Genomic DNA, 14,049 nt, shown 5'->3' on the forward strand with positions numbered 1-14,049 from the left:
ATGCACTTTTTGTTTGAAACACCTCAAAGGTCACCACGAGGAACCATCCGGTGGATCAGGGATGGTAACCTGCTCTTTGTAAAGTGGATGGACACGAGAGAGGTGTCCATGTGCACCAATGTCCATCCAGTCTACACTGGCGAGACGGTACTGCGCTGGCAGAAGACAGGTATTGACATAATGCTGTAATGTAACCTTTTTGTCAGTTGATGAATAAATGACAGGAGCAAAACACATTGAATTACCATTGTGACAATGTGCACCCTCCTTTTCTCTCCTATCTATCTAGCTGATGGACAAAATGAGAGGGTCCCCATCCCCAGGCCCACAGCTGTCGGGGAGTATAATAAGTACATGGGGGGTGTTGATACATCTGACCAGATGCTGGGGACAAACTCTGTCCACCGCAAAACCAGGCAGTGGCCTATTACTGTGTTCCAGCACTTTGTGGACATTAGTATGACAAACAGCTACATAGTCCACAAGGAGCTATGTAAAAGCAAGCAGGAGGTATGTAATTGTACTCTTCTGTATTTTGCACTGTCCTGTCTTGTCCTTGCACATTTTGTATGCTTGTCTACTTATTGTTATGCACCAACATTCCAAAGCAAATTACATGTATGTGTGAAAACCCCCGGCAAGAGTAAATCTGATTCTGATTTTGTTTCAGGGACACATGACACGCCAGGACTTCCAGGAGCAGCTGACTGCCCAGCTCCTGGGAGTGCCACTGCATGGCAGGACGAAGAGGATCCCCAGCCAGGGCCATTTCCCTGTCCCTGTGAGCGACGGTCAGGGGAAGGGCAAGACCGTGAGAGCCACCCTGGGGAGAAAGAGGTGCACTCTGTGCAGAAGAAACACTCCTTGGAGATGTAGAGAGTGTGGTGTGGGCCTCTGCCTTCAACTCGACAGGAACTGTTTCACTCTGTACCACGACTGAGTACAGTAGGCCTGTCTGTATATAGTTAGTTAGTTAGTCCTCTTCACCCCGTTGAGGGGCATAGGGCGTCCACCAGAGCTCTCCATCTCACTTTCTTTTAGGCCTGGGCCTTTGTTTTTGTTGACTAACACCTGGATCTTGCTTGTGAGGCATAGCTTGTGTATATAGTCTGTTCTTAATTATTTGTATAATAGTCTGTTCTAAATCATTTGTATATAGTCTGCTCTTAATTATTTGTATATAGTCTGTTCTAAATTATTTGTATATAGTCTGTTCTTAATTATTTGTATATAGTCTGTTCTAAATCATTTGTATATAGTCTGTTCTTAATTATTTGTATATAGTCTGTTCTAAATTATTTGTATATAGTCTGTTCTTAATTATTTGTATATAGTCAATTTAATTTAACTAAAACCCCTCTAAAATCAATTCCGTTTTTGTGTTTTTCTTCCCTCAAAACATTTCAGTAATGTCAGATATTGAAAGCTGAAGTAATCCTGACAAAAGTAGCAAAGGCATTTACTCACAGGACATTATCTGACATTTTTACAGCCAAAACATTACAAAATACTTTTATTCTTGACTAAAAACCTATAAAACCCAATTCCGATTTTCTTTTTCCTCCATGTCACTAATCACTAGAATGGTCATTACTCTTGAACAATATAAGATATTTCTAACCTGTCTTCTATTCTGAATTGCCAACAGAATTGTGCATGCCTCATACCCTCTAACTTTCCTTCAAGCTTGTAAGTAAAATGGTTTAAAATGCAGTTTTCTGATGGAGTATGGCAGCCGGAGAAGATTTTTGTAAAGATTGCTGTGTGAAATCTGCTGGATAAAGGATAGTTATTCTCAAATAATAAAATAAACATTGATACCATTTAAAAGTACTAGCTCTTCTCTTTAAAATGGTCATATCATTTTTGGCTCTGTGATGTAATATGAAAACACCAAAAATGTTCTTGTATCGGAATGCCATATTCCGGAATATGAACATATGAAAATAGGAATATAAAAGTAGGTCTAAAAGGGTTAACCGCGGCATGAGAACCGTGCAGACTCAACCATCCCTGCTCAGCAGTCGTAGCTGCCGAAATACTTGGGCGCCTGTGTTTTCTCCTCGCGAATAACGGGCCAAAAGTCACCGGTGGTGCCGAGTTGAGGTCCAAATGCAAACGGGCCAGCGAGCAGACTTGCCTCCGGTGAGAATAAAGTCATGTGAGCCGCGAAGGCCTCGTGAGTTTTGTTGTGACTCGATCAAAACCCCACCGTTGCACCGTCGGAGGGAGCGGTGCGCACAGCTTTTCCTGTGTTATTTGTCTCCTAAAGTGGCTAAAAGTGCATATGATTGCGACCAGCACTCGTTGTCCAGGTAGCCAGGTTGTCTGGCAAGGGAGTACAAAGGTTGAGGGTCCCCCGATGTGGTGCGGGGTGTTATAAATATGAGCTATTTTGGTGGTCGTGAAACACAGTCGCGGGGATGGGGCTGAGAGCTTGTCCCTATAGGTGATTTTTCAGATGGTGTCCCTCTCCCTCCTATTAAATCTAGACAAGACAGGTGAAAGCCATAGATAGACTATGGTTGCTGCATGTCGACTCTGAGGAATCAATTGCGATAGTATCACCAGAATTGTGTCGAGGACATCAGCAGCCTTATGATGAATATGTTCGGCTACTAAACTAGTTGGTAACTAGCTGAAATTGCAATCATAACTTTGTTTGTAAATAAATAATAATAGTAATAAGTAAATTCAATAAATTAAATGTGCTTATGTATGTGTTGTTTATCGATGGTGACGTAGTCAGCCTGCCTCCTCTCTCCATGTGTTTGTGGGTCTTTGTGGACCGGGGTGTTTAAATTACATCACATTTGTAATGTAACATAATATAATATAATGGTTCTGCCGCTGCTTGGCTGTCCTTGAGCCTCGTATTAATCGTATTAATATTCACCAATAATACAATAATATATATGCTTATGACACTGTTGTACAGTATGCTATTGCCCCCACGACTGACCAGGCTCTTTCTGAGCTACAGTCTGCATTCACTGTCCTGCAGAGAGCATTTGGTGGGCTGAGAATGAGAATGATACTTAATGTTGGAAAGATAACAATCTATGTTCTACCATATCACAAATTGTTTTTATTTTATTCATGTTTGCATCTTGGGTGTGTCCCGCTACCTGGGCAGTTCGTTCATGGCGGTGTTTGATTATCGCTTTATCATAGATGATAGTTGTTATCCTCATCATTGCATTCTGTATAAATGGCTGGCTGGACCGTTAAATCCTGTAGATCTATTCATAACTCATTTTTGTATATAAAGCCCTACTACATAAACAAAACCCGCTACCTAGTGGTATTATTACAATTCAAAGACATGCATGACCGAACTCGTTCACATCATTGGTTCTTGAGGTTCTGTCCAGGTAGCTGACTAGTGAGCCTGCATCAACCTTAATGCTATTCAAGTGCAAGAAGATTACATTTGTCTTCGCCGTTTAAGATACACACATTCATCTGCTGTGGAGCAGTAGCAGGCGGTCTGATTCTCCCTGGAGGTGACGGTAGATCCACATGTGAACGCCGTTTAAACTATTATTATATTTTATTATTTATTTTAAATCCACCTGTCCCGAGAAATTGGCCATGCGTATGTATGCAGTGTAGTCACTCCTGTCCATTATATTAATAGAGGAAACCGTTTTAGACAACTAGAGAGCAACAAACAAGTGAGGAACAAAAAAGGCGCGCAAAACCTCCTGCGCGTTCAAGGACTGGAGTCTTTGAAAAGTGTAACATCGAGTAATTTATACATATGCCTTATACATGCTTGTTATGTTATGTATGCTTTCTGCCTGTTTTAACATGCTGTGGCTTTCAGTCTTGTATAGTGTTTTATTTGTGTTTTCTTCCTTGTTATGTAAAGCACTTTGAGACCCTTGGTCTGGGAAAGGTGCTGTATAAATACTGTATAATTGTACTTACTTGTTACAATACACACAATCAGTACAGCATATACATTCGACTGATTTGTAGCACGCGAGGTCATCTCACTATGGAAATGCTTTCTTTTTTGATAGGGTGGGTGGCTCTTAAAAGAGCCTTTTGGGGTAAGCAGTACAGACGAAAATCTGTTTACTTGGAGCTGGTGTATTTGGTTACGGCCTTGGTGCCCTCGGACACGGCGTGCTTGGCCAGCTCACCGGGGAGCAGCAGACGCACGGCGGTCTGGATCTCCCTGGAGGTGATGGTACGACGCTTGTTGTAGTGGGCCAGGCGAGAGGACTCGCCGGCGATGCGCTCGAAGATGTCGTTGACGAAGGAATTCATGATTCCCATGGCCTTGGAGGAGATGCCGGTGTCGGGGTGGACCTGCTTCAGGACCTTGTACACGTAGATGGCGTAGCTCTCCTTCCTGGACTTTCTGCGCTTCTTGCCGGTTTTGGTGGCGGTCTTGGTGACGGCTTTCTTGGAGCCCTTCTTGGGCGCTGACTTCGCAGGTTCTGGCATGTTGATAGTGGCTCGATACTTCACAGAAACGAATGAGGAGGCGGCAAACGCACACCCGTAGTATAAAGGTGGGGCTATGCAAATTAGGCGGCTGCTGACATCCACTTCCAAATCTCTAGCCTGCCTCGCGGGTAAATACATTATCTGCGCACGCGCGAGCTCCTCCCCCCACCCCTTCCTTACTTTTTCACTCGGCTGTCGGGTTGCCTTGTTTCCGATGGCGATATGAACATGAAAACGTCAAGAGGAAGATTGAGAATGATATACATAGAACACCAAGTCCCCCAAACTCCCAACCAGCCTAGCGATTACTACCAGGAATTGTCCTTTTGGGATGGTACGTCAAGGGCATGCATTATTATCACTAGATGCGCAATAGAAAAGGTGCCGCACTGTGTTGTGTACGTAATCATCCAAGTAACCATTTTCTTTCTAGAGTGCACATGTGGGATGGTCATTTCTAGTCGTGGAATGCCAAGACTACGCATTTACTTGCGTTGACATTGCTTTGGCAACGTATGTCTTTTTCATGACAGCTAAACCCGTTGAAAGAACCCGTTCATTTTTGAATAAACCCGTTGAAGGCCTGACAAAATGTGTTATAATAATGGAATCAACTCTCTTGTGTGGAGATGGGTGGCTCTTAAAAGAGCCGTTGTTTTTTGTAGGGGGTGGTTGAGTTTACGAATAGTTTAGCCGCCGAAGCCGTACAGAGTACGTCCCTGGCGTTTCAGAGCGTATACAACGTCCATGGCGGTGACGGTCTTCCTCTTGGCGTGCTCGGTGTAGGTGACGGCGTCACGGATAACGTTCTCAAGGAACACCTTCAGCACACCACGGGTCTCTTCGTAGATCAGACCAGAGATACGCTTGACGCCCCCACGGCGAGCCAGGCGGCGAATAGCGGGCTTCGTGATTCCCTGGATGTTATCACGGAGAACTTTGCGATGACGCTTGGCGCCTCCTTTTCCAAGTCCCTTCCCTCCTTTTCCTCTTCCAGACATGTTGAGTTCAGTAAGATTATGGCTTCGGTGAAGTTGTGGGGTGAATTTATCTCAGCTACGAGGACGTGATTGAGACCAGGCTGTACACGAAGCGCGCGCTATCGCTTGCCTCTTTATTTCTTTTTTCTTGTGGGGGATTTTTGTAGAGGGAGGAGCTTCTGCTAGGGACAACGTTTGGCATTATGGGCACTCCTTGAAGCAAAAGGACATCACACACACACACACACACACACACACACACACACACACACACACACACACACACACACACACACACACACACTCACACTCACGATCAGTAAAAGAACATAACATTAATCAAGATGTTTGGAATGGTAAGATTGACTCCTTACAACAGCACATGGTCAAATTTAGACACTATTATGACTGCAACCATTTCAATCTTTTAGCAATGTTGTAGTAGGAAATGTAGGCTCAACTGATCTATTTTGTGGAGCTCTGCCCCATAGGAGAGCTCTGCTCCTATTGGTTTATTCCAATGACTGAATTATTTATTGATGTATTCAGGGGGGGTGAGAGAGACTGTTTTGCCCTGTCCGGTAAAGACAAGGGCACTCCGAGAGGAGATTGCGAATCTGCTGGCAAAGGGTGCAATGGTCCTAGTCCCCAGGGACCAGTGGTTTGTACTCCCCCTCAATCTGCTGGAGCTTGAGGCAGTCAGACTGATTGCTCAGCTCAACAGCTAAAAAAAAAAAACTTCCCACCTACACTTAATTTCCCGCCTATTTGCACACGCCTTATATGGCTCTCCCACTTTATCTCTTCTGATCTCTTCTTTCTCCTCCCAAAATGAGAGAGAGATAGAGATGTACTAATTAAAAGTCACTCAGACCAGTTGCACCCTGGAGTCATCCTTAACTAGCCTAAACCTGTCATAGCTGACCATTAGAGGAGGGGGAAAGCACACACTGAAATATCTTATTTGATATAGGCTCCTACAAGGACAATTTAAGAATTTACTAAACTGCTGTCTGTGCAGGTAACAGCTGCCGTTATAAGCTGTTATCCAACTTTTTATGGTCTGTGTGCATCCTGCTCTGTTATCAGTTCAAATAGCCATACCTTTCAGGTACACATTTAATAGATACACAGACAGCTGACTGCACCTTACATGAATGTACCCGCTTTGTCTCAGTGTTTGTGAGGTCAACATGAGCCCACGTTCTTCAGTACAGGGCCTATTGTAAATGCAAATTCCCAATATTTGGTATTGTAAATGTAAATGTAAATGTATTGCACACACACACACACACACACACCTTTACCTGGAACACAGCACATGGGACTTTCAACCCCATAGTGGTGTTGTACTTGTCTTGTTTATTAATTAATTAATAATTAATACAATTAATAATTAATACAATTCTTAAAATGTTTACTGAAAACCCTTAAAACATTATGCCCAAACATTCTTAAAATGTTTTTAGCTAAACGTATTAACACATGTAGTGTTAATGTAGTAACATGTAACATGTAGTGTAACATTACATTACATGTAACATTACATTACATGTAACATGTAGTGTTATGGGGTAGTGGTGGTCTAGTCCTACATCATTATTATAAAAGACCTCGCAAATCTGACTTCGCACAGGGCCTCGCATATCTCCCAACCGGCCCTGCCGGTTACCATGGTAACAACAACAATAGTCTCAGCGTTCCCGGTTATGACACTTTGGCACTATGACGTCATAAAGCATACCCCTGTCAAAGCTGATGTTTCTGCTGCTGAGCGTCACTCTTGAACGAGACATCGATCGAGACACTCCGTGTTATTAACTCCGGCTATCAACGGAGTTACCGGCTATCAACGGAGTTACCGGAATTAAGAATACTCAGAAGGTAAGGAACTGCGTGTAGGACAGTCTAATAATAGGCAGGCTAGCATATTTTAGTATGAATATATATTTACATTAAACATATTATACATGTATTTACTGATGTGTGGATATGTTAAAGCACTTTGAGCTGCATCGTTTGCTGGACTTGCTATACAAGTAAAGGTTGTTATTATTATTATTATTATTATTATTATTATTATTATTATTTCTGACTGGCGATGCCTATTGCCCAATTAGGCCTATTAGGGATAGGATTAGCGTGTGGTGTAGGTTTACTTGTCATCTATTATGTAATGCCTATATTAATTAAGATATTTGTTTAAAAATGGGACTGATGGATTTTAGAATCGCTCACTGTACAATTATCATACTATGTGTTAATCAGACATTAATTCAAGCATTAATATTATGTTGGTTCGCATTAATACATAGCTGTTGGCCGGGCGGGTGTTATTACCGTAGAGAGAGGAGAGCTCCAGTGAATTGAGAACGTTTTGTATGCGACAGTTTGCAATTAAACACAGGGATTATAAGAGAAGCTATCTGTTATTATTTCACCACTGTCCAAGTCGGGACGTTACAATAATTAATAATAATAATAATAATAATAATAATAATAATAATAATAATAACCTTTATTTAACAACAGCTGTGCAGTAAGCAGGGGTCTTATATGGTTGAGGTGTGAACCAACAATTAGAATGTGGATACCGTTTGATCCTCCTTGATCACGATGTTGGCATCGCACATAATCTAGTCCTACATCCGATAATCAGATGTTATTTGAACAGTTTATGATGAACAGCATTCGTTCACACAAGTTGCATGGTCACCGTGGCACCGTTCGTAAATTCGCTCTGAGACACACAGGGTTCAACGTCATAAAGGGACCAAGTAATTTGATTGGACAAGAGGCATTCCATGCGTGCTGATCAGATTCCAGAGCGAATTTACAAACGCAGCCTTTATGACACCTGCAACAGGTTCAACTAAAACGACTCTCTACCGTTCAAAAGCGTTTTCACATTTGCATTGACAATGCCAAACAAAACAGAGGTAACCATTTCATTAATGTGTTACTGTGTTTATGTGACTGGATCTCCTTGAGGCCGAGCTGCTCCAGTGCTGAATCTTGTTCATCATGAGCCTCTCTCTAAAATGTTTAATCATTGCCAAAATATTACATTGTGATCAGCTGCATATGACTAGCAATTAGCTGCATACATCTAGCTGTACAGGGGTGAAAGCCCAGGAAACAGGCAGTTATTCTGGATAGACTGATAACTGTGGATATGTCAAACGACAGGTGTAAAACAGTGACGCCTAGCGGCAGAAACTGAGATGACATGTTCAACACTTGCCTAAAATTAGGAATATAACTCAACACTGGACTCTTTTAATCACGAAATGATTCAATTTGTACTCTTTCTAATTTACTATCAATTAATTACAATTGCATTGTTATTTTAGACCTAAATCCACTTTAGATCTAAAGCCAGCCCAGTGACAGCTGTGACGAAGCCTTGTGAGGGGAGCAGAGCTTCAAAGCCCAAGAAGCGTTCCCTCCTCCAGCGGATTCTCAAATCTGTGAGGAGCCTTGGCAGCTGCTGTCTCAGCATGTATATTATGTGTATCAAAGCAAGGCGTTATAATTGACCTGTCTTTAGTGTTCGAGAACACACTATAAATGTATGTATTCGGTTGTTAAGTCTGACGTCAAACGTGACGTTTAGCAATTTCCGGGTCCAAACCAGAAATTCCCTCCACCAGAGTACCAGTGTACTACAGAGGTAGAATGACAGTTCAATCGTTTTTTAGACTCAGATCTATTCATACAACAAGGGACACAGCACTTTCCCGTTTTTCCCATATTTGTCAGCGTCTTTGAGCCTCGGAAAAGCGCCATATAAATATAATGAATTATTATTATTACTGAGGCATTTCGAAGACAGCGCCTCAGCCACCTTTGGACCCAGAAACACGTCACGACTAGTGCACTGTATTCTAATGGCTCATAGATAGTGTCATTGAATTCTTGCTTACACGACTGCATATTAAGCCTCACAGGAATGTCTTTGCAGGACTCCCAGAGCAAGCAGAGTGGATACAGTATGCACCAGCTCCAGGGGAACAAAGAGTTTGGCAGCGAGAAGGAGGGCTATCTGATGAAGAAGAGTGACGGGTAGGTGGCCTGATGAAGATTGTCAAAAGCCAATCTTTAGTCTAATCCTTGAAATAAGCTTAATCAAGGTCTAGCATACCAGCCCTCTATGGACCATTGGTAACAACTTCATTTGTGGTCGTTGTTGCCACGTTTTCATGTTGCTGCCACATAGATTAGGTGATAAAAAAGGACAACAATTATTACTTGATATGTTTGTCACCTAGGTTACGAAAGGTCTGGCAAAGGAGGAAGTGTTCAGTAAAGAGTGGCTTCCTCACCATCTCACATGCCACAGTGAGTACTACATCACCCATAATCCATAACTACAGCAACGCACACATGCACACACACACACACACACACACACACACACACACACACACACGCACACACACACACACACACACACACACACACACACAGAGTGATTTATGTTTCTTCTCTGTAAAGTGGCCATACCACCTCAGGAGGGTGTGGGTGGGTGCAAAGGGTTGTAGATATACCCACAATAAAAGGACTATTGCTTCATAGCATATAGCTTTCATTGGCTAAGCTCATTCATTTGTTAATATTCTCTTTCTGTCATTTAGTCCAATAGGCAGCCAGTGAGACTGAACCTGCTCACCTGTCAGGTCAAACCCACCGGGGAGGACAAGAAATGTTTTGACCTCATCTCCCGTAAGTCACAACACTACCGGTAGTTCTTGACTTGACTCAATTGAAAAGGACTAGGATCACAAACCGGAACAGCACAGTTGAGGAGCTTAGAATGATAAGGTTCTATCTCCGTTTAGGGCAGTTCAGAGATATTGAGCGTCAAAGTTTTTACATTCCATTATGTTTTGTGGGATGGAACCTTTGTATTTTATGAATTACTAATTAAAAAATGTCAACATTTAAAAAATAACACCACACAGGCATTAATAAACACCTAATGGATCAGATTATGTAAAAAACTAAATTTTGACAAAAATGGAGATAGAACCGTATAATTCTAACGTCACGAGTTGATGAGTGAGAGGTCACAGAGGACAACTTAAAAAAAAAAAAACATCTTCTACCTCAACAGTGATTACAGAGACAGTACCAAACTTGGCTAGGAGTTTTTTTTTTTACAAAATGTTAATGTTTAGTGTCACAAGAGGTACAGTATGATGTTGCATAAACTAAACTGTGGGTCATCTTTCTCTCTCACACAGTTAATCGCACATATCACTTCCAGGCTGAGGATGAGCAGGAGTTTGTGATGTAAGATACTTACATATTAAAAAACGTATTTTAGTAGCCCAGGCTTTTGTTTAGTTAAACCAACCCTGAGTATGGTTGTGCTTAACCACAGGGTGACACTATTACACAGCTCATCTCAAGAAACATAGATACTGGAAATACCTTTTTTGTCCAAAGATCATGCATATCAGATTTTGTGCAGATCCACCCAGAAACTGGGCATTTTTTATGGTGGAAGTGGGCGTGATCAAAACATGAACCATACCATATCAAAACAACTCACTCTCACTGACCCATGTGTGTGTAGATGGATCTCTGTGCTGACCAACAGTAAGGAGGAGGCTCCGAACATGGCGTTCCGCGGGGGGGAGGAGAGTACAGGGGGGGAGGACTCTGTGGAGGACCTGACCAAAGCCATCATAGAGGATGTGCTCCGCATGCCGGGCAACGAAGTGTGCTGTGACTGTGGCGCTGCAGGTAAGCCCAAGTGTGTGTTTGTGTGTGCATGTGTGCGTGCGTGTGCGTGCATGCGTGTCACAGAAAGAGAGAATCCAGCCCAAGACAGAGAAAGAGAGAATCCAGCCCACAGCCCTCATAGGGTTTACCACGGTCATCAGACACATCATACCCTGTCTGCTTCATGCTGCTGTGCTGCACTGCTGCATCTATTTCCTGAGGAGATGAATCCTCCTTCTCTATTCCACTTCCTGTGGCAGGTCTCCTCCCACCCTACTGCTACCCGGGCAGATCCCATCGCTCAGGCTTGTTGTGTATTCTCTTAATGCAGCAAAAATAAATACGCAGCTCGACCCCCTCTCACTCTCACTCATTTTCTCTCTCTTTACCTCGCTCTCTGTCTCTCTCTATCTCCCCCCTTCTTTTGATTGTTAATGTGTTCAAATAGAAAGCAAAAAAACAGGAACACGTTCCATCAATGATAACAAGGGGATGATGATATACAATAATATCCCTCTCCCTCAGCCCCATCCCTCTCTTTTTAATATTATTGATGGTTACATTTTGTGAAATGATGCATTCAGCCATACAACTATGGTGTTACAAACTCCTTTGTATACCTTTTGATTAATTATTTGTGATTAATTTGTCTTTGTGTTGTGTGTGTGGTGCCATTATTCAGTGCTTTCAAGGGCACTGCTTCGACTTGATATCAAGTCAAAATGGACCGTGCGCCCTCTTGTGTTTAAATAATGTAACTGCTTTTGTCTCCCTCCACAGAGCCTAAGTGTCTGTCCACTAACCTGGGCATCCGGACCTGTATTGAGTGCTCTGGGATCCACAGGGAGATGGGCGTCCACATGTCCCGGTCTATTGAACTGGACAACCTAGGGTCTTCCGAGCTCTTGGTATATTACATTTTGCTGTATTTTAATTAGATAATCTTTACTTTACTATCCTGCCTAGAGACCTAGTAACTAGTCGAAATTTAAATAGCTTTTATTAAACAATCATTTTAAGCAGTAGAGACAGTATGCCTGCTCTAAATTATGGAATTGTAGAGGTGGACTTGTGGATGTGTAGTTTTATTTGATTTGATTTGTCTTTTCTCTCTCCTTAGCTGGTCAAGAACATATGGAAAAGTCGTTTCAATGACATCATGGGAGGTCTGTACGAGGGTCTGTACGAGGCGGTCCGCTCCCGAGACCTATGTAAGGTAAAGGACCTACCTATCAAGGTAGGTCTCCAGCCTCCAGCTCCAAGACAGAAGGATATGAAGGTAAGTGTCCCGCCTCCAGCCCCAGGACAGGAGGGCATTGAGGTTGCCCACGACGATGGACACAGCAGAGGTAAGTCAATATGTAGAACACATCGACCAAGGACATACTAACCATACTAATGAAGTATTCTATTCTGTAGCTATAGGCCTGGTGAAGCTCATATGAACTCTCTCTCTGCTCTCTAGCACGCACACGCACACACATACACACGCACACAGTCCCACGCACATACACACTGTACACACACACACACACAGGCACACACACACACACACACACACACGCACACACACACACACACACACACACACACACACACACACACACAGAAACACCAGCTGAGCTGGACCACCACTCAATACCTCAGCAGTTCAGCCCAGTGACAGCTGTGACGACGCCTTGTGAGGGGAGCGGAGCTTCAAAGCCCAAGAAGCGTTCCCTCCTCCAGCGGATTCTCAAATCTGTGAGGAGCCTTGGCAGCTGCTGTCGACGCAGACAGTCTCCGTCCAACGAGACCCAGTAACCGTCTTCACGACGATGGACACAGCAGAGGTAAGTCAACATATAAAACACATAGACCAAGGACATACGAACTAAACTAATGACGTATTCTATTCTGTAGCGATAGGCCTGGTGAAGCTCATATGAACCCTCTCTCCTGTCTCTAGTGCCCGGCACAGTGGCGGCTGTGACGACGCCTCCAGAGGATGCATCAAAACTTAAAAATTAAATAATTTGGATTAATTGCATTCCTTTTGCTTGTGCATTTTTCATATCTTATGAACTTGTTATGCTGAAGATTGTGTAACTAGATAAGTGGTCTTAACAATATCATAGCTAGAAGCAACTGCGATTACAGCAACAAATATAGTAGCTAAGCATGTTTACAGCTATGCCTGAGGCAATATCCCAATAGAAATGTAATCATAATAAGAATCATATACAAGAATCATAACAAGACATATAAGGAATCATTAGAAATATACATGAGCTAGAAATGGTAGGCCTACTGAAGAAAGATGGTCATACATTCTCCCTCCCTCCCTGATACTAAACAACAAAGTAATTACTATTAAAGTGATTATTACTATAAATGTATTAACTTTTACTTCATGAAGCAGTTTAATTGGAGTTGTGTTAGCCACATAAAGAAAATACATATCTAAAACTGAATTATGAAGGTTACTATGGGATTAGGTTAGAGAGAGAGAAGGAATGAGGATTGTGTTAGTTACAAGCAATATCCCCCTACCTGGTCCTACTCTTAAATGTCTCGTCTCGTCCCTGTGAAAGACGAGGGTGTAGCAGGGTGTCCTCTAGATGCAGCAGGGTGTCCTCTAGATGCAGCAGGGTGTCCTCTAGATGCAGCAGGGTGTCCTCTAGATGTAGCAGGGTGTCCTCTGGATGTAGCAGGGTGTCCTCTAGATGTAGCAGGGTGTCCACTAGATCAGAGGTTCCCAAACTTTTTTTAACCAAGGCACCCCTGAAGCTTTCCCCCTTCTCCAAGGCACCCCAACTCTACGAAGATTTTAAAAATGCCTCGGAGCTTAAACTAAAAACAATACACGATGAATTGGTTTGAAAATGTGTGTTTATAT

The 14,049-nt window shown here is 42.7% G+C and overlaps 2 protein-coding genes across 2 annotated transcripts; both read right to left on the reverse strand.

The window, feature by feature from the left end:
• Nucleotides 1-4,083: 4,083 nt before the first annotated feature.
• On the reverse strand, nt 4,084-4,458 carry LOC308157950 (histone H2B-like; the record flags this gene model as incomplete). Its single annotated transcript, XM_080531544.1, has 1 exon — nt 4,084-4,458. One exon carries the CDS (start codon nt 4,456-4,458, stop codon nt 4,084-4,086), a length of 375 nt encoding a protein of 124 aa, XP_080387670.1.
• Nucleotides 4,459-5,150: 692 nt separating this feature from the next.
• Nucleotides 5,151-5,462, reverse strand: LOC308157971 (histone H4; the record flags this gene model as incomplete). The annotated part of the gene is made up of 1 exon (XM_080531564.1): nt 5,151-5,462. One exon carries the CDS (start codon nt 5,460-5,462, stop codon nt 5,151-5,153), a length of 312 nt encoding a protein of 103 aa, XP_080387690.1.
• Nucleotides 5,463-14,049: the final 8,587 nt, after the last annotated feature.

This window comes from Nansenia antarctica (assembly GCF_963989245.1).
Source record: "Nansenia antarctica genome assembly, chromosome: 1".
NCBI lineage: Eukaryota > Metazoa > Chordata > Actinopteri > Argentiniformes > Microstomatidae > Nansenia > Nansenia antarctica.